This window comes from Pecten maximus, chromosome 6 (assembly GCF_902652985.1).
Source record: "Pecten maximus chromosome 6, xPecMax1.1, whole genome shotgun sequence".
Classification (NCBI taxonomy): Eukaryota; Metazoa; Mollusca; class Bivalvia; order Pectinida; family Pectinidae; genus Pecten; species Pecten maximus.
Window position 1 is genome coordinate 26,806,468 of NC_047020.1, and position 24,113 is coordinate 26,830,580.

General features: G+C 33.7%; 2 protein-coding genes across 2 annotated transcripts; both read left to right on the forward strand.

Moving 5' to 3' along the window:
* Nucleotides 1–1,579: 1,579 nt before the first annotated feature.
* LOC117329401 lies at nucleotides 1,580–10,384 on the forward strand. Its single transcript, XM_033887344.1, has 4 exons — nucleotides 1,580–1,837; nucleotides 2,232–2,265; nucleotides 6,133–6,242; nucleotides 8,063–10,384. Exons 1-4 carry the CDS (start codon nucleotides 1,780–1,782, stop codon nucleotides 8,269–8,271), a joined length of 411 nt encoding a protein of 136 aa, XP_033743235.1. The 5' UTR covers nucleotides 1,580–1,779; the 3' UTR covers nucleotides 8,272–10,384.
* Nucleotides 10,385–17,808: 7,424 nt separating this feature from the next.
* Nucleotides 17,809–23,607, forward strand: LOC117329402. The gene is made up of 5 exons (XM_033887345.1): nucleotides 17,809–17,851; nucleotides 18,520–18,682; nucleotides 19,083–19,116; nucleotides 21,566–21,672; nucleotides 22,719–23,607. Exons 2-5 carry the CDS (start codon nucleotides 18,526–18,528, stop codon nucleotides 22,925–22,927), a joined length of 507 nt encoding a protein of 168 aa, XP_033743236.1. The 5' UTR covers nucleotides 17,809–17,851; nucleotides 18,520–18,525; the 3' UTR covers nucleotides 22,928–23,607.
* The last annotated feature ends 506 nt before the right edge of the window (nucleotides 23,608–24,113 follow it).

Below are 24,113 nucleotides of genomic sequence, written 5' to 3' on the forward strand. Positions count from 1 at the left end.
CGATTGACTGTAGCAATGTACTACTTATTACTGAAATCACTGTACAGTTTTATAGAGAAGTGACGATTGACTGTAGCAATGTACTACTTATTACTGAAATCACTGTACAGTTTTATAGAGAAGTGACGATTGACTGTAGCAATGTACTACTTATTATTGAAATCACTGTACAGTTTTATAGAGAAGGGACTATTGACTGTATCAATGAACTACTTTTCATTGGAATCACTGTACAAAGTTATAGAGAAGTGATTATCAACTGTAACAATGTACTAATTATTATTGAAATTTATATATATGGTTATAAAGAAGAGACAGCCAACTGTGACTTTTTTAAATTATTACGCCATTTAGTACAGCCAATTTTAGCGACGTTATCATTAGAAATTCAATCAGGTTGAAATGACTTGTTTTTGTAGTGTCGTTTGTGTTGAGTAATTTCTATCTGTGTCATTTGCATATATGACTAACTGGTATTGTGACTTGTTTCAGTGACATTTGTTTGGTTGACTTCTGCTGATAGACATTTGTGTTTGTGATATTTAGTTAATGTGACTTCCGGTAGAGTTAACTTTTGTAACTTCCTGTTGTTGTGACGTTCATATGATTTGGGACACTGCCTGTCGCTATGACTTTTGTCTGTAGTATTATATGATTTAGGATACTTCATATTGCTGTAACTTTTGTTTGAAGTGATATATGATTTGAGACACTTCCTGTTGTGACATTCGTTTGTAGTGTTATATGATTTGAGGCACTTCCTGTTGTTGTGACTTTCGTTGGTAGTGTTATGGTTTGGGACACTTCCTGTTGCTATGAAGTGTGTTTCTTTATTGCTTACTTACTTCGATAAACGTAAAATCTGGTTAAAGTGATTCCTGTATGCGGTTTAATTTGTTTTTAGAGACTTCACAACTCAGTGTCCTTTATTTCTGTAGCTATATTTAGTTTATATATGACTTCCGGTTATGCTGGATGATGCTTGCATTTCAATTTGTTTGATTAAAATTCAGGAACCAGTTTCTACCTTTGCGGCTCTTTTAGAATTGCCAATTGCCATTGTGTGTGATATTATTCACAGCCGCCATTTGCATTTCAAGGTCGAAATAGAATAATGTTTATACGCATATTAAATAAAATCCAGTCAAACAAATGCCCTTATTGTGTACAAAAGACACTTGTGAGCGTAACGGTATGGTTATTTTGAGCAATATATCTAATCCACATGAGCTAATCATGTTCTCCTTAAACATGCATTTTCGCATGTTTTGCCGAATTTCCCAACAGTTTAACACAGTCCATGTCAACAGTTAATGACCATGGTTAGCCTTGATACATACTAACAATTGATCGAGTTACATCTGTTTATTTGCATCATAGTAATGATTGACAGACTCAAAAAGTACCACAGGATTGGCTATTGAGTTGACCCTAAACGAACTTCCTGGTAGAATTATTTCGTTAAATTATAAAGCATCTATCAGCGTCCTTTCCATTAACAGGTTATAACTATTCCTTCCAAATGTTTGTATATGTTTACTCCCGACTTCATAAGGGTAGTAAGGCTAATTCCGTTAATTTCTTAAATATTTCTTGATCATATGCTTGAAACCAAAGTGGACCTTTTTTCGGTTTCGCTGGATAAGTATTTAGATTTCGTCGGTTAACTTTCGGAACCAGTGTCCAACTATCCGGTGCAAAGAGAGTCGCCGGCATTAAAAGTAAGCGATATATTACACTATAAAGTTGGCCAAACAAACTTTACCTGTAACAATCAAGATGGTGTTTTCAAATCAACATTTGCTGGGTGTGACCACATTCCTGCTGGGTTTTCTAGGTAAATATCCTTGTCAATTATATTTATTATCTAAGTCTCACGACGCAATACATATATATATATATATATTTGATAGAATATCAAAGATATAGACATAAAGCCTTTGGCTGTGTTCCTGGTTCATCTATTAATTCAAAATGAAGAGAAATATTTGGTGTATGCTTGTACTAAATTTTCAAGATCACGTGATCAAATGTATTGGTTAAAGCAGATTTATTCACCTTAAAATTCATGGTCCTTTCCACTGACGACCTTGGATCAAATCTTTTATGATTTTTTCCATCAATATAGAGACATGATTAATGGCCGACGCAATAAGACCGTGTGTTTTGTACAGGACCTTTATTTGTCAATTTTCTATTTAATGTTAATCATTGTTATTATCTGTTTACAGTAAAAGGCGTGGACTGTTGGACGGATACCCACAGGTTAGTTTCTTTTCAATTGACATAAAGCCTTATGTCTGAACCGACTTATCATTACAAATGTGACTTAAGTATGTGGCCAACAAAGATTAAAGACTTGTTTTATAATAAAAAATACGACTATGACATTATCTGACAATATAATTGTAAATGTAACTGGGTATATTGCATCTACAAACATTAACTACAACAGGCACAAGTATAAACATTCTCTACCACTAGTATATTTTCCCATTTATTTTGCAATATTTTCAAAAAGATTTTTTTAAATACAGAAAATAGTAATCAATTTTGTTTACAGCTCCAATCATGTATCCATATTTAGAAGTCTCTCAATGAAAATCTTTTCTTGATTTACCATAATCTGTTTTTATTTGTATATTCACATGTACAATATCCACATATTCTTCCACTTAAAAAAATGAATCTTACTATTTAAAAAAATATATCAGAAATGTTTGGGGTTTTCCTTTTTAATTTGCACAAATATAGATGTTCCAATATCAAAATCAAGACATTTACAATTGAGTCTATATTACATTTAGATCTCAAGAGATACATAAAGGATGACCCCAGTGACTGTACATGTCAACATTCCAATATTAAATGAAATAATGTTTCTCTTCCTTCACTACCGGATAGTTTGATATTCTAATAATCAAAGTTATAACTTGTCAAGTTTTAAATCCTGCAAGATATTTTACACTTTTGGACAATATCAAGGGCAAGTTAGTGATAATTAATCTTAGTTTAGAAATACCAAGTCAATCAGCATTTTTTACCAGTTTCTTTTTTTTTCATGGTCGGTCAATATGACTTTTTTTATCGGTATAAGTGTTTTATTGATAGGGTTTTGTATAAAGTACTTACAAACGTGGGCCGAAGTACAGGTATATAACAGGTATTATACTACTGAGACACATAGCAATACTCGCCATTTAGACTACTGGCAAAGTTCCATTCATGAGGAGGTTGTCCTGTCTTGGCCGCAGTGGCGGAGTTGTTAATGTGTCCTGACACTTTATCACTAGCCCTCCACCACTGGGTTGCGAGTTCGAAACCTACGTTGTACAGTTGCTATTTTACTTACCGTAGGCCGGTGGTTTTTCTCCTGGTACTCCGGCTTTCCTCCACCTCCAACCTGGCACGCCCTTAAGTGACCCTGGCTATTAATAGGACGTTAAACAAAACAAACCAAACCAAACCTGCTTTGGCAACGGAAGTTTCTTACCGTTATTTCTTGAGCGAAAAGGAAAAAAATATCTCCATATTGGGATATCTCAACCTGAAAAAGTTTTGGAGGACGAAGTATATATATGAACGTCTGCCAGAGTTTGGCTGGCACTCGGCTCATTTCATTATTTTGTAATACACATTCATTAATATGTCGCCATAGTGAAGAATATGATAATGTTTTAATCCTACCTTAATATTTGCGTGAATGCCAAACTTACGGGCATACCATTGCTTTTTTCAAGCATTTTAGTTAAATAGGTTTCATTGAATATTTGAATTTGTTAAGTTTTTGTCAAAATGGCGCTGTGTTTATATGAAATAATGTACTATGCCGGTTATCAGTTTTGAAGATACATCTCTTGCTTAAGCAACATTTTTTATGTCTCAAAATATAAAACAGATATGATTAAGAGAAAGGTTTCATTGCTATGTTTTATCCACGAGGACTTGATACGAATTCCCAACTTACGGTCCATACATGCATTATTTGATTTACATGTCATACATTGATGTGGGAAATTGTGCCAAGTCCCTGTGATTTTAACATGGATATGAGCATGTGCATGACCGGAATGTCCTTTTGAGATAGCCCCTTGCTGGTCTCGCTCTCCTTTTGAGGTATAATTCAAAATGAGAAATGTCTAGTACCACTGACAAAATGCCTGAATATTTATTCTTAATTATCATTATTATCTTTATTGCTTCCAAAGTTGAAGAGTACAAAGAAATGTAGAACGTGTATACAAAACATTCTTACAATAACAAAATAGACATTTTATTTATATTATTTGTGTATATGAATTTGTATATGAAGTGTAAGATAAATATAAGAGTATATCAAGTAGCTAAAATGATTAGAGTGTCCATTAAGAGTTTAGAGGTCCTGAGTTCGAGTCCCGGTCTGGTCGTTGCATATTTCCTAACGTGTAACACAGTATTTACTTGTAAATGAAAGTAATATACAGTCTGGATATGTGTAACATTCAGTCTGATTATAAAATTGTAAAGGTGACTTACCCTCGATCTGTTAATGTGGATAGCACTAAGTATGGATTTATAGTTGTACGTTTGGATAAGTCAGTCTTGCTATATAAATATAATTGACTTGTGGTTGTAAATGTGACTAATATACAGCCTAGTCATATAGGTAAAAATTTGTCCTTATATACTGCCTAGTTATATTATTTAAAAGAATAACAATATCTGATTATGTGATTTTAAGTTTAACTAATACTCGATCTGGTTATATGTTTGTAAATTTAGTCATCACACTGTCCAGTCATATTGTTACTAGATTGATAAACAACTTGGATTATTTGGATTAAGTTAAACTTTAGGTTAGTTAAAGGATTACAATATAACTGTTTATCACTTTTTATTGTATTGATAGTAAGTTCACCACGTTGTCTACTAGTCACACTCCATTACCATATTGTATGTTGTATTGCCATGTTTATTACATTATGTTTTACATATTGTGTGACTAGCTATGTTTCACATTAAGTTTAATATAACGTGTGACTAGCTATGTTTCGCATTATGTTTTATATAATGAGTGACTAGCTATGTTTCGCATTACGTTTTATATATTGTGTGACTAGCTTTGATTCACATTATGTATTATATATTGTGTGACTAGCTATTTTTCACATTATGTTTTATATATTGTGTGACTAGCTATGTTTCACATTATGTTTTATATATTGTGTGACTAGCTATGTTTCACATTATGTTTTATATAATGTGTCACTAGCCATGTTTCACATTATGTTTTATATATTGTGTGACTAGCTATGTTTCACATTATGTTTTATATAACGTGTGACTAGCTACGTTTCACATTATGTTTTATATAATGTGTCACTAGCCATGTTTCACATTATGTTTTATATGTTTCACTAGCCATGTTTCACATTATGTTTTATATATTGTGTGACTAGCTATGTTTCACATTATGTTTTATATAACGTGTGACTAGCTACGTTTCACATTATGTTTTATATAATGTGTCACTAGCCATGTTTCACATTATGTTTTATATGTTTCACTAGCCATGTTTCACATTATGTTTTATATAATGAGTGACTAGCTATGTTTCGCATCACGTTTTATATATTGTGTGACTAACTATATATTTCGCATTACGTTTTATATATTGTGTGACTAGCTATGTTTCACATTATGTTTTATATATTGTGAGACTAGCTATGTTTCGCATTACGTTTTATATATTGTGTGACTAGCTATGTTTCACATTATGTTTCATATAACGTGTGACTAGCTATGTTTCACATTATGTTTTATATACTGTAATGTGTCACTAGCCATGTTTCACATTATGTTTTATATAATGAGTGACTAGCTATGTTTCGCATTACGTTTTATATATTGTGTGACTAGCTACGTTTCACATTATGTTTTATATAATATGTCACTAGCCATGTTTCACATTATGTTTTATATAACGTGTGACTAGCTATGTTTCACATTATGTTTTATATATTGTGTGACTAACTATATGTTTCACACTTTTGTTTTACATAGTATATGACTAGCTATGTTTTTTACATTATGTTTCATATCTTCTGTGACTGGCGGCTTTTTTCACACATTATCTTTCAAGTTATGTTTTAGCTTTGTTGCAGTAGGAAGTGGTACTTCTATTATGTTGATATACGTCTGCATAAGATGCTGTGTAAGGTACTCCACCATGACGGAGGAACGACGACGACGACCAGCCAGAGGTAAGTATCGTCACGTAGATACGCTGTAAATGGTCAAAAATGTTTTACAAGCTTCACATGCAGTTGGAGCTTGTGACATGTTTGTGGCTGTTCATCCTAAATTTCTTGTTAATAGATCAAAGATCACCATTTTTTTTTTTTTTTTATCTTTTCATTTGAATATTTCTGAAAAAAAATGTTCTCTGCTATCGCTGAAATATGTCAATTAATGTATTAACCTGTTTAATGCCCACAATAAGTTAAAACTGCTTTTTAAACGCTTTCATATCAAATTTCAAAATATAATTTTGGGTAGGACTCAAAGCTTACATTGTTCTCCGTAAGTTCCATGAGATCTAGATCCTTCATATTTGATATGTCGGGTTCTTAAATAATTAGCAATGAATTTGGTGAAAATAAATGACACATCCAACACTTGACACACTTAAGCTGTCCCTGCTTTTAAGTTGTAATTAAAGACTGACGTGAGGCTGATGTTGAAGTCTCTGTAGTGTCCTTAATTTCGTTCCATATAGTATAACCGATCGACACGGTAAGTAAGTAAATTGTACCCGGAACGAAAATTGATGTAAATTTAAATTTATTCCATTTATTCCAAAAAGAAGACGGTATAAAAAAAAATAGGTCCATCAAGTACCGAGATATCGATCCCCAAAGTGTGCTATTTGCACCTGTCGATCAACTGCTATTCATCATACTGGTCACTAACGCTTAAGGAGAGCTTTCTGGCTGTGACGTCACAAGTTCAACTAACGGCAGTCAGTATGGAAAAGACTAATATCAGCACGTAGTTTAATTGCGAATTGACCACGAATTCGAAGGAACTGTATCATGTTGAAGATGATTGAAATTATAGTCATAGAAAGTATTACGAATTTAGCTTTAATTCATATTGAATATCGTGTATAATCACTTTAGATTTTTAAATAGATAAGTGTTTTAGATAAGCGTGTCAATCACGGTTCGCCTAATACAGGTTTGGATGTATTTGTCAAACCAATCGTATAACAATAATAAATATATATATGTATATCATAGTGTTACTGATGGACAATTATCCTGTTATTGTGAGTTTTAAAATCCGTTTTGAGCACCTTTATCTATCATGGCACTGTTAATTGCACGCCAGCAATTTTTAATCTTATAATTACTAGTAGTTATTTTGGCTGTTTATTGTAATTAATAATAAAGCGCCCTATCTAATGTTGAACTCTATCATCAGGATGCAATTCAGGAATAATTCTAAATGAATAATCACGTTTTATAAATGAAGAAAATTATAAAAAAAAAACATAATATTTGAAAGTTTATATAACCACAACCTCACCATTTTCAAAAAATGAACACACATAATTAACACTACAATTCCTTACAATGGAGAAGATAAGTCCTATTTCATGGGTTGGCGGCACAAGAAAGTGCATTTAATATAATATACAAGTGGGGAAAAGTTCCTGTGCATCGGAGAAACATTTATGAAATCAACTTTCTTAACATATTAGGTTGAAATTTTTCATTACAACAAAATAACTATGGAATTTGATTTGAATAGCAATTCATTTCACAGGGGTTCAATTCCGTATGGGGTCAAAAACGAATTCGCAATTTCAATATCGAGTGTGTCCACCATTTAGTTTGTTTTAATGGGTATGTCAATTATCAGATTGAAGATTTTGTCACCAAACTCGACAAAAATGTCGTCGAACAGAAATTTAGTATTACTCGCAATTACAACCCCGGTATGTTAAGTCTCGGTCTTGAAGCGGAGCGTCCAATTTACATATTCCCTGGATACGCTTCCACTTTATGGTGTTTTGCAGATATGGTAATTGTGAGGACAGCCACACAGCACCGCCCCGTTGACACTTCCAGTAACCCGACCGACCCCTACAACGCCGGGTATGACCAAACTGGTAAAACCTTGAGTAACCCTCCAACTTATGACCAGATAGCCAGACCTCCAACTACTGGTAACCCGTCCTCTCCGGATCCATATAACACTGGCTATGATCAGAGTCGTTACATGTAACCATCACGGATTTCTAGGAACATCACCACGGCTGAACCTGTATATATTTATATGCATATATCATTTTGTGAATTATATATAATATGTCTGTACTCTAAACAGATGAGCTAATTCGCTCAAAGTAATAAAGAACTTGAATCAAAGCTCACATTCATGAAATCATTCTCATGCTCAAACATGTGCTCAACCCAACTTCCTTTAAATTCGCTTAAATCATGAGATAGAAGTTCAAAAGAAAAACGTAAACACTGAAAATAATATCTCGCTTTCCAAAATTTCTTCAAATGACTGAAAAGTTTAAATTCATACAGGAAATTTATCCTGACCACAGAGTATGTATTTGAGTACGAATACGGCGTCATGAATATGATTCCTTAAAAACTTACAGAAGACTCATTCAATGCTTCAGGCAAATATACAGGATATACATTTTAATTGAGCTGGATTACAAAACTAACGCACACATATTTGTACATAGCATGTTACGTTGCTGAGACGGATTTTCCTATGTATATTTATCAAATCAAATTATTTAAGGTTGTTCTGATGAACATTGAATGCACGGCAATGTATAATTTAAAATCTATGTTGGGTTTTTTTGTTTTGTTTTTTTGAGGGTGATGTTTTTTGTCAATTCTAAATGCACTTGCTAGCTAATCAGTTACATTAATTACTTACTTTATATTTAAAGATGACATTTTAAACAAATACTTGAACACATCGAATCGACGAAATTATAATTCAAACTTAAGTTCAATAACACGACGGGAAAATACGAACCAGAAAGATCAAATGTGAGCACAATTGATACATAGTACCAATTCCAGCGAGCTTCCACTTGGTATACCCTTGCCTGTAAGAAAAAAAACGTAGGACAATAAACTGTCTGAACTGGAGTTGATGCCAGAATAAAACGCATTTTAGTATATGTTTATGTGTTTTGTTTCGTGATTTATTGATCAAACAAAGGGTAAGGTATTTTTACAATAAACAAAAACATTGATAATGTGCTATATTCCGATTTTAGTAGTTAGTTAATTACACATACAAAATATCCAGTCTTTCACTTATGCCGATTGGTTTATACAATCAAATTTAGATATATATCATTGGTGTGATATGTCCTGTTGTAATAACTCTGTGTACGTGCATATATCACATTGTAAGTTATATCTTACCTGTCAAATGAAACGATTAATTGTTCGATCTATCATTGATTAGGGAATTCGCATTCAGATAGTATTATTTTGACCAACATTGAAACATCATTATATTGTAAATGTACATTTATCCAAATAAGAATGTGTGTTGATAATTTGAAACTACTAAATCGACAATCATTTGTGATTAGGACATACCATATTTTTTATTGAATGTTTATTTCATTTGCCGACGATAGGTTTACCGCTATGTGTAATCTTATAATCTCATATACAATGTATTAAGGCTGAAACATATTATTACTTATGAAAATGTTTCAGTATCAGAAGATAATATCATACCTGACATGTATTTTCCGTTTAATCTCTCGTCTATAGGTTCGTCTTTACCGGCAACCATCATTATTTTTCTTTTCTTTTCTTAAGCGATTTCATTGGTTCGTACTTCCTATGTATTGCATGTAGGAAGATATGAAAGTAAGTGAGGGTTTTGACCTCACTCAAATAAAGCAGCGGCAAAGTATATCATATAGGATAGTGCATACCTAGTAGAAAGGAGAAAACAAGTGATTCAGGTTTTGTAAGCAAAGGAGAAAGTTCGAGGAGCAGTCTATTTATGAAATTATTTTTATCTACAATGTAATTCATATACAAAGTGTCAGCCTAGTAGTCATATCTGGAGGACATTTAAGCTCCGTATTAGAAGATATTAGGAGTTGCTAGGAGGAATTATGAGTAACTAGGGGAAATTAGGAGTCACCTGCAGAAATACAGAGAAAATTACTAATATGTACTAAATACGAAACTGAACTCTTTAATTATTTTTGAAATCTACTCATTTACTAACATTTTCAAGTAAAGGGAGACAATTCTTCTGTAATCCTTCATTTTGAAATGAGAGTCGGTAGATATCTAGTTTGTACATTAGTCAATAAAATGACACATTATCTAGAGATAATTTGTTGAGTCTTTCTTGAGAAGTTCACCACAACCTAACCATCTGTCGAATCTGGTTAAAATTTTATACAATGCATCATCAGGAAAAATACTCACACGAAAGACTTAAAAGACTTGAGTACCTGACGATCCGGGCATTACACAACAACATCAGAGTAAATGGTACTGTACCTTTGTCAAGTTAGTGTTTACTGTAACATCAGAGTAAATGGTCATGCGCACTTTGTCAATCTAGTATGATTAACACTATCTGAGTAAATGGCTGTGTACACTTTGTCAAGTGAGTGTAACTACATACTTGAAGTAGTTGTACACATTACTACTTGACAAAGTGTACATGTCACCTTACTCATTGAGGTATATGTACATGAGTAATGTGTTAAAGTGTACATATCAAAATACTCCATATATAGTAGTTGTAGAGGAGTAACTTTACAAAGTGTACATGACCATTTACTCTTAAGTAGTTGTACATGAGTAACTTGACAATTGTACGTGACCGTTTACGGTGGGCAGGGTAAGCGATAATGTTATAACAATTGATTTCAAACATTATCAATAGTATCGAATTGGCTGTATTAAGGGCATATACATACTGTCATTTTTTGCCCTGCTATTCCCCACGCGCAGGGTATTTCTATCTCCTTCCTAAAATCCACAAGACCGATAACTCCGGCATACGTATTATCAATTCGATTGGCCACCATACAGAAAAAATTATCGAAGCTCATCGACTTCCACTATTTTACTTAAAAGATACAGCTGGATATCTAAAAAAAGGCACCATGTAATCATCTACAGGTAACTGAAGATGTACTCCTGGTCACCATGTATGTGGTCTCCCTCTACACCAACATCCCACTCTAGGGACACGTGGAACGCTCGGGAGATAAAGCAGTCTGTAACAAATACCTTCGGAAGAGCTCCTCAAGTAAGTACTCACGCTGAACAACTTTTCATTCAACGGAGAGCACATCCTTCAAGTTAGTGGTACGGCGATGGCCACGAAAATGGCATCATCATACGCGAACTTAGGGCTCTCTGATTAAAAGGTACATTAATCATAATTTTGAGAAGAAGCTATAGGAAGTATACCAGATTTATACGCAACGGTAGCAGTGTACAGTAAAATGGCCAATTCTGAAAAATAAGGCACATGTTTTAAATATTTAAAAATAGTCAGTTAACGGTACATATTACCTATGATAAAGTATATATATTTGTAATCTATACAACATTTGCAATTTTAATATAACTCTGAAGAATAAGTTAACTTATTTTTTCTATGTTTTTCAGACCTGAGAATACCATGGTAACAACTTCAAAAACCGTTAAAAATTGCAAAATTTCATGATATTTGACCCAAAATGACAATTCTCTTCACATTTTTTTCGAACATTTTTGAAATTAAATATCTCTATCACAAAGACAGAATTAGTATTGTTTTAACATATGTTGTACATTAAGTTCGCAATCTTATCTTGATTGTGAGACATCATTTTTCGCTGTAGGCAAAACTAAATTTCTTGTGTAAACACACTTTAGGAATATCCGGAACCAATTGATTTATTTTAGTTTTAACAATTGTGAATTCAGTATGTACTACTTCATAATGAACATACCAATTACAGTTTACATTTATTTCTTAATTTGTTATGCATATCATCATACAGGAGTTATTTGCTTAACAAAAAAAATCACCCATGGCCAGACAGTCTTTCTGTGGTCTATTAGCCATGCCATTGAGCAAAAAAGGAGAATATCATATTTAATGTTACAAAAGGAAAAAAAACTATTGCTTTTATGCCCAAAATACAGATAATTCCACACTATCAATGGTGTTCGCAGTCCATTATTGTAACAATATCGCTTACCCTGTCCACCGTAAAAGCTTCTTCAGTGAGTAAGTAACAATGCGTGCAACAACTTCAATTACATAGTTGTAATTTGTCGGCGGATAAGGGTCATGGTATACAACAAAATGTACAACTTATTATTGAAATCACTGTACACGTTTAAAGAGAAGGGTAACGTTTATAGAGAAGGGACTACCGACTGTAGCAATGTACTACTTATTATTGAAATCACTGTACACCTTTATAGAGAAGGGACTACCGACTGTAGCAATGTACTACTTATTATTGAAACCACTGTACAGGGTTATAGGGAAGGGACTACTGACTGTTGAAGTTTATTACTTATTAATCAAATCACTGTACCGGGTTGCAGAGAAGAGAATATCGACTGTAGAAATGTTCTTATTATTGAAATCACGCTACAGTGTTATAGAGAAGGGACTACCGCGGTAATAATGTACTACTTATTATTGAAATTGTTGTATATGGTTATGGAGAGAAGGGACCACAATACTCCCACTATAACAATGTGATGTAAACAGATTTGTGATTTAACCTTTGTTATGACTTTTTTTAAAAGACGTTCGCGGTTTATTTTTGGAACAGATTTTTGTTATGGCTTCATCATGAAGATACATTCAACTTAATTCTTTATTCTAATCTACTGCACATAATTCATGTGAAAATCTACTTTCATTGATGGGTTTTGTTTCTCTTAGAAATGAATACATCAATTAGTTGAGCCAATCAAAGGGACGCTATCATTTAAAATTCAATTAGGCTGAAATGACTTGTTTTTGTAGTGGCGTTTGTATGGAATGACTACCTGTCAGTGATATTTGGTATGTGCCATAGTAAATAATTACTTGGCTCTTCTGGTAAGATCTGAATCAGCCCCAATTTTACAATAAAGTCTGGCTAATGAGAAGATTGGCTTTGGATGATTCTGCTTAATGACTTAAAAGGTAAGCTAAGAGATTATCTTAATTATATATTCTCTGCAATTAAAATGTTGATATTATAGCTTCTTGACTTGTTATTTTGTTTATATTGATCATAATTATCTGCTTTGCCATCCATGTGTATGTGAGCTCATTTCATATACAGTACTTCATTATTGACTGTATGTCTCATTTGGAATTTTGAAGTGAGCATTTTATTGGTCATGTTATTCAAAATAATTCAGTAATGCCTTTCAAATCAAATATTTACTGTTGAAAAAGGAAAGAGAGAGAGAAGAGAAGAGAGAGAGAAACAAGAGGAAAAAGAAAAAACTTACAAAAGAACGAAAGCATATAATGCATTAAAACAAAAACAACACAAAAATATTTAATAATAGACGAGTAAATTATTGTATTACAATCGCATGCTTGATGTGTTAAAACATATAACGTACCGTAGTATTCATAAGGCCACGGTACGATATATTTTTTTACAAATTAAACATGCTATTGTAATACAATAATTTACTCGTCTATACTGTAACATTTTGATTAAAACCTCATATTCATGCCAACAAGTGAGACATTTCTCATAATCATCTCCCACAAGTACATGATCGTAACTGCAGGTATTGCGGAAGTTAAAACGAGCGGTCGACGCATGGGCTTCAAAAACGAAAGTAGGTTGCTAAGGAGAATTTTACTCGTAAGTGTGATCGTAGCAGTTTTCGTAAGTGTAAAACTTACGAACTTTCGTGAAAAGGTCCCCTGGTCATTGTTAACATGCTGAACTAAGAAGTTGCAAACACTAAGGTGCTTTCATTTTGACAGCCAGCACCCTTACTCGCTCTGGTGTTCTAACATATCTGTGTCCTCGCTTTCCATTGAGACAGGCTGTTATATTTCTAACGAATGCCTCAATGACATCAATGAAATAGTTGGAGGTAAGTTGTGTTTTGAACAACATCCATTGATTGTATAGTTTGTGATATGACTCCATTATCAATCTCGATTTAGTTATGCATCCATCAAAGTTATCTTGTAGGTCGTCATGTTGCGTCTGCCCAGGTTTTAAATAAGACGGCATCTTTGTTGTCAAACCACGTGATTCTATATCTGGCAAAACATCCCTAACCCTCGATCAACAATGACCTTGCCATTTTCCTTCTGCCAGGAGAGACTACCCATGGTAGCTTTTGTAATCTTCGCATCAATATCGCTTCCAGAAAAAGGTCCTACTGTGTCCACAGTGTAACCATACGGCAGGGCTTTGCTCATGTACTTCAATAGTTCCGCTTCTTTTGACCACAGTAGGAGATTTTCTGGAGCTTGTGATCAGAACTCAGGTATGACAGTCGCCCGCTTGCCAACAAATGCTCAGGGGAACACTGTATTGTGCCCTGATAATGCTTTCTCTCGTAATATGTTCATTTCCAAGGAAGAATGGAACAATAGTTATGTCTAATGCTTTAACTGTGGAATGAATTTTTTTCAATACACTGGAATTTGACATGTGAAAAAGGTCGAACACTGTTTCCAGGATATGTCCATCTTCCATTGTACCCAGAACAAAAGAAGTGCATCCTCGTGGTTTGTAGATACCAGTGATCATAGAGAACTAACAAAGTGAAAGACTTTCTAGAAACTGTTTTCTTGTCCAGCCTGTCTAGACTTTACAATCTGCTCATCCAGAGAGGATAAACGCAGATTTAAGGAAAACTCCTGCATTTAATAGCATATGTGATATCTCCAAATTATCATTGTTGTTTTCCTTTGATCTGGAATGTAGTCGAGGGGTTAACATTTCTCTTTCACCGGTGCGAATGTCAAGGATTTAGATCTTTCCTACGAGATGATGGGAACAAATGCATAAGGACCAAGGACATGAAGGCAAAATGGTGGAGTTTTGATTGAAGCAATTAATTTGGCGTGGAAAGACTGGCCATAACATAGATCTTCTATGGATAGCAATGGGTTTTTCCGCCACGTATCATCACCAATTCCAACGATCTTCAGGTTGCGGCGTTCGTTTTAGATAATTCTTGAAACGCTTCGCACACATGTCAATATCATGATCATCAGTAAAATTATTGGCATCTGCTTTTAAAACATCAAGCAACCAAAATAAAACAACACAAGTCTGTTTCTAGCAGATTTCTTGGTTTAATGTCTTTTCCTAAAGACAACTTCATAACCCGTAGCCACACATCATTGAGAGAACGGTACTGTATTAAGTGTTAAAAGTCTCCACCAGAAGCGATTTTGTAAATAGGATAAAAGCCCTCTAATATAATGTTTCAAATTAGCGACATAAAATCTTCTTACTTGAAGAAAATGTAAAAACAAATGTCAAAAGAAAATGAGGTTGGGGTATATTGGGTATATTGTTGCAAGATTATTTTAGTCAATATCATGTCATATTATGCAATATATCGTATTTAACATCCTGATTATAATTAACAGCGATGGTAATTTAAGGACACGGCCAACACATGTCGGCATTACTTGAATGCATGTTACGGGTTGGTATATATTAGGTGTATATATACATGTGTGTATTAAGGTTTGGAGTGTTACAGGGTAGTCTGTTATATCAACTTTCGTTCGACAATTAATTTGGGGTAACACGCATCAAAGCCAAAAAAGTTTTTCACAAAAGATAATATTTGTTCCTTGGGCAGGTTTGGGTAAGTGATAAAGTTCTCTATAAGCTAGATGATTTTGAATGGACTGATTATCGAAGACATTCAAAATGTCATTTGGTCACAAAAGATGCTTAAAAAATAATAACTCTCGGCGTTATATTTACTTTATTAGTATTTTGGAATTCAGTTTGTTTTAGTGTTATATGATTTTGGACACTTCCTGTTGCTGTGACTTTTGTTTGGGACACTTCATGCTGCTTTATCTTTTTTGTAGTGTTATATGATTTGGGACACTTCCTGTCGCTGTGACTTTTGTTATTTCGGTTTCTTTAATACTTTGTTTGTTGCAATACTGTGATACATTATGTTTAAATTGATCTCTGTATGCAGTTTTAATTAGTTTTTGAGACTTCACTTTTTTTCCGGTTTTGCTGTATTATGTATTTTAAATTCGTTTGTTAACTTCCGGAACTAATTTCTAGCCCTGCGGTGCATTGATAGTCGCTGATTTAAAAGTAAGCGATACATTACACTATTAAGTCGGCCAAACAACTTTACCTGTAACTGGCACGATGGTGTTTTCAAATCAACATTTGCTGGGTGTAACCTTATTCCTGCTAGGTTTTTTGGGTAAATATCCTTGTCAATTATCTTTAATATCCAAATCTCACGACACGATATATATATCAAAAGAAACACATTTACATTCAGTTTGTGAGGCTAAAGAGAAGGGACACCCAACTGCCACAGCCTGTCACATGAAAATTCTCAAAAAAACACCATCCTGGGAAATGAGAGCAGACGTCTTGTCTTTCGTGATGTACTGCATACCACAATGAGATCAGACATTTCATATGGTTGAAGCAGCGCCGAAAGGTCGTCTTGGTGGAACTTAATATGCCATGGGAAGAATGATGTGATTAGGAACATTCACGGAAAGCTGCCAAATATCAAGATCTTGTAGAGCAGTGAAGACATCAGGGATGGAGCACATGCTTGTTCCAGGTAGAGGTTAGTGCCAGAGGGTTCCCTGAAAGTTAACTGGAAGCTGTTACAGAAAGTAGGACTGACGGGCGCAAAGAGAAAGTCAGCTATCAAGACGATACCAGAGAAGGCAGAAAGGGCACCATGTTTGCTATAGTGTAGTCAAGATGAGCCGAACTGGGGACCGTACAATAGGAAGTAGTGATCGATCACCACTGCTGACCCGCCAACCAGATACAATCGTGAAGAAAGGGGTCGAAACTGTCGATAATTTTTGGAATCCACCTGACGACGCTGTTAACAGTTGTCTCCAGTGCCCAGAGTCGCAATTAAGTTCATACTATTAAATAACACTTTATCAAAAACTGTAACCACGCCATTCGTAAATATTGAATTCACTTAACAGGGTAATAGAGAAGGGACAACCGACTGTAGCAATGTACTACTTATTATTGGAATCACTGAACAGTGTTATAGAGAACTGATTATCAATTACAACTGTTACAATGTACTACTTATTGTCGAAATCGCTGTTTAGGATTACTTAGAAGGGATTACCGACTGTAACAATGTACTACTTATTATTGGAATAACTGTACTTATTAATCAAATCACTGTATAGGGTTACAGAGAAGGGAATATCGACTGTAGAAATGTTCTTATTATTGAAATCACTGACAGAGTTATGGAGAAGGGACTGTCGACAGTAGCAATGTACTACTTATTATTGAAATCACTGTACATGGTTATAAAGAAGTGTCTCGACTGTAACAATGTACTTATCATTGAAATCACTTTACAGGGTTATAGAGATGGGACTAGTAATGTACCTTTTTATTATTGAAAGCCATACGTATGGTTATATAGAGAAGTTATTACAATTCTCGCTACATTTTTTTATGTTTGTTTATTTTTGTTTTACGTCCTATTAACAGCCAGGGTCAATTAAGGACGTGCCAGGTTTTGGAGGTGGAGGAAAGTCGGAGTACCCGGAGAAAAACCACCGGCCAACGGTCAGTACCTGGCAACTGCCCCACGTAAGTTTCGAACTCGCAACCCAGAGGTGGAGGGCTAGTGATAAAGTGTCGGGACACCATAACCACTTGGCCACCGCGGCCCCTCTCGCGACTTTAGTAATGTCTTATGAAATGATAAGTGATATAACCTTGGTTCCAGTGCAGCTGTTATGACTTTTTAGGAAACTCGGGATTTATTCGGAGCCGATTAATGTTATGACTTGATCATAAAGATATATTTCAAGTTAATTCTTATAATTTAGTATACCGTACACAATCCCTCCGTAAATCGACTTTCATTGATGGATTGTTTTCTCTTTGAAATTAATACTCCAATTAGTACAGCCAGTTTAAGCGACATTATAATTTGAAATTCAGACAGGTTGAGATGACTTGTTTTGTAGTGGCGTTTGTGTTGAGTGACTACCTGTTATTCTATTTGCATTTGTAATGTCACATAATTTAAGACACTTCCTATCTCTATGGCTTTTGTTTGTATTGCTATATGATTGGGATGTTTCCTTTTCCTGTGACCTTTATTTCTTCTGTTTCTTTAAAACTTTGTTTGGTGAAATACAGTGATTAATTCTTCTAAAAGCGATGTATGTATGCAGTTTTTTTCTTAGCTTTAGAGACTTCACATTTTAATTCTATGGATCATGTTTTTTAAATTCATTGATTAACTTCAGGAACCAATGCCTTACCATGCGGTGCATTGTGGGCTACCAGCGTTAAAAGTAAGCGATACATTACACTGTTCAGTCAGGCAAACAACTTTACCAGTAACGAGCAAGATGGTGTTTTCATATCAGAATTTGCTTGGTGTAACGACATTCGTGCTGGTGTTTCTAGGTAAATATCCTTGTCAATTATATGTTATACCTTAGTCTCAGGACGCAATAGATATTTATATACCTATTTAAATGATATGAAATACAAAACATAAATCGTATGGCTGTGTTCCTGGTTCATTTATGAATTCAAAATTAAGATCATAAGAAATATTTGAGGATTGTTGTTAGTAACGTCTTTAGACCTTGTGAGTAAATAAATATGTTGGTAAAAGCAGATTTCTTTACTTTAGAAGTCATGTTTTCTCGATTGATCTTGGATCCAAACGATTTAAATGGGGTTTTTGTAAGAAATATTAGGACATGCTTAATGGCCGACACAATATAATTGCGTGTTTTGTACAGGACATTTTTTGTCCATTTTTCGTTTAACGTTAATCCGTGTTATTATCTGTTTGCAGTTAAAGGCGTGGACTGTTGGACGGTCACCTACGGGTTAGTATCATAAAATTGGCTGAAAGCCTTATGTCTGATCCATCTTATCATAACAAAAGTGAATCTACATACATTCTAGTTAATATGTTAAGTTAAATTGATGATAGCCTTATTTTATAGTCATAAATACGACACTGTCTGACTATGTTATTGTAAATTACCGTATATAGATTAATTTTGTATTGATCTATATTATTTTCACGTTAGTTTTTATTATGTAACAGGTGATTTATGTCTACAAAATGTGTAAATTAGTTATGTTTACCGCTCCAATCATATGTTCGTATTTAAAAGTCATCAATGGAAATCCATTTTTGATTTACCACATTTACACATACTTTATCCACAGATTCCGCTTGTTTTTTTAAGAAAATAACATCAGAAATTGTCGTGGAGTTCCTCTTTAATTTGCACAGATAAATGTAATATTTCAATATTGAAATGACGAGATTTATTATCGGGTTTATATTACATTTAGATACTAAGATATCCATAAAGGATGATAAAAGAAACATGTACATGCCACCATTCACATAGTTGATGTAATGCTGTTTTTCTTCCTTAACTACAGGAGGTTTCCCTCTATTTACATAAATCTGGTATTAGTGTTAAGTATTCTGCAATGAAGTTTGAATCGAAAATCTGAAGTTTGATGCCATCCATAGCATATATTAACATTAAACAAAACTTACACAGGGGTTCTTACGTCATGTTTAAATGTAATATTTCCAGCCAAGTACCTGACATTTTCTATATAAAGTGTAAAATCTATACTAAGTAGCTGAAATGATAAGAGTGTCCATTTAGTGTTGTATGGTCACGGGTTCGAGTCTCGGTCTGGTCGCTTCCTTTTTCCTAACTAGCTACACAGTATCTAACTATAAATGAAAGTAATATACGGTCTGTATATGTGTCACCTTCAATGTGATCAGATAATTGTAAAGGTGACTTGCTCCCGATCTGTAAATGTGAGTAACATTTGGTCTGGCTTGATACTAACTCTCTATTTGAAAATGTGAAAAGCACTAGATATTGTTTTATAATTGTAAATGTGGATAACACTAAGTCTGGTTTTATGCTTATAAATGTGGATTACTCTTGACAATTGTAAATGTGGCTTACACTAAGTCTGGTTTTATAATTATAAATGTGACTTACTATTGACAATTATAAATGTGGATAACACTAAGTCTTGATTTATGATTATAAATGTGACTTACTATTGACAATTGTAAATGTGGATTACACTAAGTCTGGTTTTATAATTATAAATGTGACTTACTCTTGACAATTGTAAATGTGGATTACACTAAGTCTTGATTTATGATTTTAAATGTGACTTACTTTTGACAATAATAAATGTGGATTACACTAAGTCTTGATTTATGATTATAAATGTGACTTACTCTTGACAATTGTAAATGTGGATTATACTAGGTCCGGTTTTATAATTGTAAGTTTGGCGAACAGTTAGTCGATTTGGGTATGGTGTTGTAAATGAAGTTAATATACTGCCTGGTTATATGATCAAATAGGATAACACTCGATCTGATGATGTAATTTAAGTTTGAGAAACACTCGATCTAGTTTTATGATTGTAAATGTAGCTGTCTACCGTCTAGTCGTTATTAGACTGATAAGCAACTTGGGTTATTTTATTATTCTAAACTTTAGGTTAGTTAAGAGATTATAATATAACTGGTTATCACTTCTTGATAGTAAGTTTACCACGTTGTCTACTAGTCACATCTGCAACACAATTGCCATATTGAATATTTTTTTGCTTTTTTATTACATTATGTTTTACATATTGTGTGACTAGCTATGTTTCATATTGTTTATCATATATTGTGTGACAAGCTATGTTTCACATTACGTTTTATATATTGTGTGACTAGCTATGTTTCACATTATGTTTTATATATTGTGTGACTAGCTATGTTTCACATTATGTTTTATATATTGTGTGACAAGCTGTATTTCACATTTTAATATATTATGTGACTAGCATGTTTTGCATATTCTACATATTGTAAAACTAGCCATGTTCCACAGTATGTGTCGTATATAGCGTGACTAACCATGTTTCACATTCTGTTTAACATATTCTGACTACTTATGTTTCACATTATATTTTACCTATTGTGACTAGCATATTGCACTTATTTTTTATACTGTATGAATAGCCATGTATCACAATATGTTTCATATGATGCATGACTAGCCATGTTTCACATTATGATTTATATATTGTGTGACTAGCATGTTTTGCATATTATGTTTTATACTTTGTGTGACTAGAATGACTATATCGCATGACTATCTATGTTTCACATTATGTTTTATATACTGTGTCCAGCATTTTTCACATATTTTATATATTGTTTGAGGTATTTCACAATATGTTTCATATATTGCATGACTATCTATGTTTTACATTATGTTTTAGCTATGCTGCTGCAGGAGCTATTGCTTTTATATTCTTCTTAGCCGTTTCCCTAATATGTTGTTGTGTAGGATGTTCCCGCCCGGCGGAGGAACGACAACCAGCCAGAGGTAAGTATCGTCAAGGAGATATGCAATTGTCACAAACGTTTTACAGGCTTCGCAGATGAAACTTTTGACACGTTAAAGGCTTTTAAACTCAAAATCCTCTCTCGTGATTAAAATATCACCAATTTTGTTTTAACTTTGTCATTTAAATATTTCTGAAAAAACGTTCTCTGCAATCGCTGAAATCTTTAATTTGATGGTTTCAATTATACAATGTCCACAGTATGTTAAAACTGTGTTTTTTTGGTTTTTTTTTACCTTTTCCTGTAATTCTAAATTAAAACATAACGTGCAGGCTTTTCCCTTTCCTCTTCCCGTTTTGCTAGTTATTTTATAATACTCCTTTTAATTCTATGTAAAACAGTATTCTCCAAATCACTTTTTTTTATCCATCTCATCTATATTGACAATATTCTCTGCTTGAAGGGCAGCTAAACAATTAGCTTAATTTATTCATCGGTAGTCCTATACAATGGCCTTAATGGTCATCTGACTCTAAAATCTCTTACACTATTTTAGTATACATACTCAGTAGTTGGGACTATCACAGGATTATTTCAGGTATAAGTTAGAACTTAGGCCGGATAAACTTTCCTCGTTAAAATCTAATAGGGCTGGGTCGACCGTGTTTAACTTGTGTCGTCACATATCTATGGCACTGAAACGAGGTCATCGCGATTGGGCCACAGCTGGGATTTCAAGTAAAAATCACTAATTCTCTTAAGCTTTGGCGTTCGCACTTTCTTGACGTCTTAATTTATGAAATGGTGTATTTTCAAACTTAATATTGTAGTCATTCCGGGTACACGTTAAAAGACAACATAACATCAAAATGTTTGAAAGACTTTGCAAAGTCTCCGTTGTTAAATCCGTCTCAAATAAAAAACAATGTCGACCTACAGTGATATTAGTTTGTTTCACTAGTCAAAAGTCAACAGAAATTCAATATTGATCACGATTACATCGCCGGTGTATCTAATCTCGGTCTTGAAGCGAGGCACATTATTTATATATTTAAAGTATGATTCTACTAAACGGTGTGTTTGCAGGTGTGGTAGTTGTGAGGACAGTCACACAGCGCCGCGTGGTTGACACTTCCAACATCCCGACCAACCCCTACAACGCCGGGTATGGCCAACTGGTGCAAACCTCGAGTAACCCTCCAACTTATAACCAGATATCTATACCTCCAGCTACTGGTAACCCGTCCTCTTCGGATCCATATAACACTGGCTATGATCAGGGTCGTTACGTGTAACCATCATTGATGTCCAGGAATATCTCCATGGCTGCCATTCATAAAAGCATTATCCTACTCAAACATGAAATCTTGCTTCAATAATGAAATAAAAGTTCAAAAGAAAAACATAAACACTGAAAATAATATCTCACTTTCCAAACTTCTTCCAAATCACTGAAATTTAATTGAGCTATTATCTTTAGGTATGGATTGAAAAGTAACCCATATATCTGTATATAGTATATTACTTTGTTTAGACGGATGTTCCCAGGAATTATTATCGTCGGACTGATTTATCAATTTTAATTTTTAAGGTTGTTATTATCTACACTGAATGCATTCCGGTGTACCAGTTAAAATCTATGTTCACTCATGTTTTGCTCATTTGAAGAGGGTGATGCTTTTAATATCTTCTAAGTGCTAGCTTATCAATTACATTCATTACTTATTTCATGTTTAAAGATGACATTTTAAACAAATATTTGAATACATCGAAAACAAAGAAAAAGGGTAAAACCTTAATTCAAACAAAGTCAATAAGACGATTGCAAAATAGGAACAAAACAGATCAAATGTGAGCACAATTGATGTATGGTTAAAGTTCTAACGAGCTTCCACTTTGTATACCTTTACTTGTATTAAACAAATGTTTACCAATAAACTGGTGCCAATACCAGAACTAAACGCATTTAAGTATGTGTATGTGTTTTGTTTCGTGATTTATTGATCAAACAAAGGGGTGGGTATTTTTTACATATCTATTGTATTTGGTGAAAAGCTATTTGCATTCAAATACTAATTGTTAACAGACGATGGTATCATAGGCAAATGATTCATATCTTGTGCTTCCCGAAATAGGCACAAATCATTTAAGCCATTGTGAGCACACAAATTATGTATCCTGTTAACAATACTGTCTCATAGAAATAACGATAAACTGCTTATATGATGTCACAGGTTGTTTTTTTTAATAAAATAGTACTCATAAGATACCTCTTAATCAGCATAACATCTTCAAATAGCCAAAAAGACAATCTGAGCAGTGTTTCCACTCCAGTTAAGAAGAATGAAGAAACATCAATGTATTCAATTAACCAATAGTTATAGGTTACCCAGCCTAGTACCTTGAAGTAATATACAATTTTTCAAGTAGCAATGTACTACTTATTATTAAAATCATTGTACAGTGTTATAGAGAAGGAAT

Bases quoted from the DNA above. Each gene is read 5' to 3' on its own strand.
- LOC117329401 (XM_033887344.1), top strand. From the start codon at position 1,780: ATGGTGTTTTCAAATCAACATTTGCTGGGTGTGACCACATTCCTGCTG. The intron at 2,266-6,132 runs GTTAGTTTCTTT...GTTATGTTTTAG, and splicing joins TGTTGGACGGATACCCACAG to CTTTGTTGCAGTAGGAAGTG. The intron at 6,243-8,062 runs GTAAGTATCGTC...GGTGTTTTGCAG, and splicing joins ACGACGACGACCAGCCAGAG to ATATGGTAATTGTGAGGACA.
- LOC117329402 (XM_033887345.1), top strand. From the start codon at position 18,526: ATGCCTTACCATGCGGTGCATTGTGGGCTACCAGCGTTAAAAGTAAGC. The intron at 18,683-19,082 runs GTAAATATCCTT...ATCTGTTTGCAG, and splicing joins ATTCGTGCTGGTGTTTCTAG to TTAAAGGCGTGGACTGTTGG. The intron at 21,673-22,718 runs GTAAGTATCGTC...GTGTGTTTGCAG, and splicing joins GGAACGACAACCAGCCAGAG to GTGTGGTAGTTGTGAGGACA.